The sequence below is a fragment of the Aplysia californica genome, unplaced genomic scaffold, assembly GCF_000002075.1.
Source record: "Aplysia californica isolate F4 #8 unplaced genomic scaffold, AplCal3.0 scaffold00194, whole genome shotgun sequence".
Classification (NCBI taxonomy): domain Eukaryota; kingdom Metazoa; phylum Mollusca; class Gastropoda; order Aplysiida; family Aplysiidae; genus Aplysia; species Aplysia californica.
In genome coordinates this window covers 652,402-656,113 of record NW_004797464.1, presented here as the reverse complement: position 1 = coordinate 656,113, position 3,712 = coordinate 652,402, and the positions used below count along the sequence as shown (strand labels likewise).

Here is a 3,712-nt window from a genome sequence, read left to right as displayed (position 1 = left end):
ACTCGTGACAGCCGTGCTCTAAGTTTTTTCAGGGTCTCAATATATCGTTCAGAGTTGATAGTGGAGCCCTGCTCCAAAAATCCCATAAGAATCAGAACATCGCAGTCCCAAAACACTTTCATAAGCACTTTCTTTGCAGATGAAACAATTTTGAACTTCTTGGGGCTAGGTGAGCCAGTGTGCCTGTATTCTTTCGATTGTCTTTTGTTCTCTGGGTCATAATGGTGTACCCAATTCTCGTCTCCTGTAACTATACGGCGTAAGAAAGCTTCATCTTCATCGGCTTAACGAGCCAGGAGTTCATCACTAACTTGACTTCGGTTCAATTTCAGCTTGGGTGACAACATGTTGGAAACCCACCGAGCACACCCTTTCCTGTAACCCAACACGTCATGGATGACATACTGAGCACTCCCTACAGAAATCCCTAGCATTTCACTGACATATCTTACTTTGATCCGCCGGTTTGCCTGGATGATCTCACCCACTCTCTCCTGGTGTTGAACATCACTGGCAGAATTGGGACGACCACATCAAGCTTGGTCATGCAAATCTGTCTCTGCTGGACTGGTTTCAGCGAACTCATTTGCCCATCTTCGAACAGTACTTACATCTACACATGCTTCCCCATAGACATGCTCTATTTGCCTCTATGAATATCGATGGGTGCAGCTCTCTCTCTGCAGTAAGGAACCCAATAACAGCTCTTTGCTTTAAGCACACATTCATAGATTTGCTGGACGCCATTTTCTCGGCGACAATGTACCCTAGCTTCATTGATGTAAACAGCAATAGCATAAAGGTGTGACATCATAGTATAATTCTGTTTTTTTTAATTTGAGAGTATACATATTGAAAGTCAATTGTGTACAAATTTCATGAAGATATCTTGAATAGTTTAGAAGTTATTGAAGAGGAGGCAAAACTTTTTGAACGACCCTCATACTTTGAAGACTTAAGCGTATTGGTGAGGGGAAAATACCAGGGTGATACCACATTTTTTCTTTTTCTTTTTTTTTTTTTTCTTTTTTGAGGGGGGGCTTGTTTTTGTTTTGTTTTGTTTTTTGTTGTTTTGTTGGGATTTTTTAGAGTCTCCGACGAAGACCGGCAGACAATGACCACCGATGTTGGTTTTCGACCTGAGTGTTATTTGAAGAAGAAGAAGTCTGTATCCTTGTACTTTCGTACGTCATGATGACGGATGGATGCTCCTCGGCTCTCGGGCTTCCCTCGTCACTTCTTTACATTCCTTTTCTTGCCTTGTAGCTTGATCTAATTGGTCTATATGTAAAATTATCCAATGTTGAAATGCAATAAATCTTAATTAAAGCCTACTTTCAAAGCACAAATTACATTTTGTGCGTAAATTTTAGTGAAAAATCTAAAATGTGAAACATCTCATTTCTCGAAACTAAGAAGAATTTGCTATGTCTCACTTATGTGAAAGCATAGTATAATACATGTATATTATCATTTTGTATGGTTCCAGTTGAGAAGTACTACCCTGACAGAGGGGCTTGGTTTCCTGTCAAAGAAATGCTAAAAGGGCGGAGCAACTTCGCCGCTGCCGTCATAGAAAACCGGATCTATGTCGTTGGTGGATACGATGGTATAATTATCCTCTTTTTTTTTTGCTTCAAGTGTAGTAAATTTGTACGTATAGCTTAGGCTTATGTATAGTTAGTACTAAGTATAGTTAACGCTTATGTATAGGCCTAATAAACACGCACGTATAGGCAAACTATGGAACCCTTAACACTTGCAGTTACATTTTTTGTTAAAATAAAATGGTCTTGCTTCGTTTTTCAGCCCGACATGGCCCATCTTTAGCGTCTGTGTGCCTCTCTATAATTGGTTTAGTCAACACTTATATAGGTTATAGTTAAAACGTGTGTATAGTTAACGGTAATGTAGAGTACATGCTATAAAGTGCGGTTAAAAATTCGTTGCGCACTGTAACCTCAAATATCTCTTAAACGATTGAATCACTACTACCCATACTTTGCACAGCAGTTTGTATCAATTAAATGTCTTAATTTGATCTTATTATTCCCCAACAATTATTGAGGCTAGATTAATAAACTTTCTTCATAAATTTATATAAAATACTACAAACCTCCGTCACGCGAAATAATGACGAACTTGCAGTTTAAAGCGATATAACCACAGCTGAGAACTTTTTAAAGTCTGTGGAAACCATCGACTGGGTTTGTGGTTTTTTTAATTAGTATTTATGAAGAAAATTTCTAAAATACAGTGTTCAGGTGTTTTTAAAAAATAGTCATCTTTTAAGACAAAATTGATATTAGTCATTTTGAAAAAGTTGGGGAATCTAGATCTATGTTAAGAAGATATTTGACAATTAGTTACGCCTCTAATTTTTGACCGGCACCTGTGGTGTTAGAATTATTCTCTTAGTTACAGCACGCAAAAGACAAGAGTTCGATTCTGAAAGTATATTATTACATTATGTCTTCCTGCTGGGATGCTGTATCCCACTTAGCTCGTGTTGGCCTAGCAAGGTGGAAGCAGCCCGCCTCCTTCCAATGATCTACACTGTGTTGATGGGAATGTGGGAGTGTAAAAGATTTACTACCATACAATCATCCAATTAACCATTATGTAAGAAGGAACACAATTTATTAAGGGGGGGAGGACATCCGAATGTAAACGCCCATCTCCGATAAGACCCTGCCAAGCGTGTGGAGAGCTATGAAAATTCTCCAGACAACCTAAATATTAAAACGCCTTGTTAGGGATTCGAACCAAGGATATCTGCAATACGATACCAGCGCGATACCAACTGGGTGTTGACTGAACCAATAAAAAGCGTTCCTATGAAGGGGTAAAAAAAAGCAGAAGTCTTCTGTCAGCAGCTGACTGATGAGGGGTCCTCTTGTCTCGGGAACCAGGAATCGAATGTTAAGATAACCCAGTGCCACGCAGATCGACTAGCAACAAAACCACATCCAATTCTATTCAATTGTATCTAAATCTGTTCAACTAGGTCCAATTATTTTATTCTAGGCTATTCAACACTGCCCGGCTCCACCCAACACCATCCAACTCGACCCAACTCTTTTCAACTCAGTCCAATTCTATTCAACACTGTCCGGTTCTATCCAACTCATTTCCATTCTGTCTCTCTATTCAACGCTGCCCGGTTCCGTTCAACTCTATTCAATTCTGTTCAACTCTCTAATTCTACTCAACACTGTCCGGTTCCATCCAACTCTGTCCAACTCTATCCAGCTATTTTCAACTTTGTCCAGTTCTATTCAACACTTTCCGGTTCCATCCACCACTATTCAGTCCAATGCGACTTCGCTCACAAATGCTTTATTCTGCATACTGGGTCAGGCTCCGGTACGACGGGTCACGTGGAGTTCTACGAGAGTGACAAGGATGAGTGGTCAGAGGCGGACGGCATGCGCGTGGGTCGCAGCGCGGCGAGCGCGTGCACCGTGAGAGGGCTAGACAACATCCGAGAGTACACCTTTTACGGCAAGGAGGCACACCTACTGACACACGCCGACAACTATGAGTGGCAGGTGAGCGGAGTCTAATTGCGTATTATAACAATGCTGACCCCCTCCCCCCCCCCAACTCTTTCCCCCGATGGAGTCTAAAGAAAACATTTGGCTGTGCATGCATAACACCAGAGATTTAAAAAAAATAAAATAACGTGATCTTTGGAAAGTCTACCATTCTT

The 3,712-nt window shown here is 40.7% G+C and overlaps 1 protein-coding gene across 1 annotated transcript in view; it reads left to right on the top strand.

Moving 5' to 3' along the window:
* LOC101853088 (kelch-like protein 10) overlaps positions 1-3,551 on the top strand; it is a gene marked incomplete at its 3' end in the record, with an annotated part of 17,431 nt that extends 13,880 nt beyond the window's left edge. Inside the window, 2 exon segments of the mRNA XM_035969910.1 lie at positions 1,490-1,609; positions 3,361-3,551. Of these exon segments, the coding sequence (XP_035825803.1) occupies positions 1,490-1,609; positions 3,361-3,551 (311 nt within the window).
* Positions 3,552-3,712: the final 161 nt, after the last annotated feature.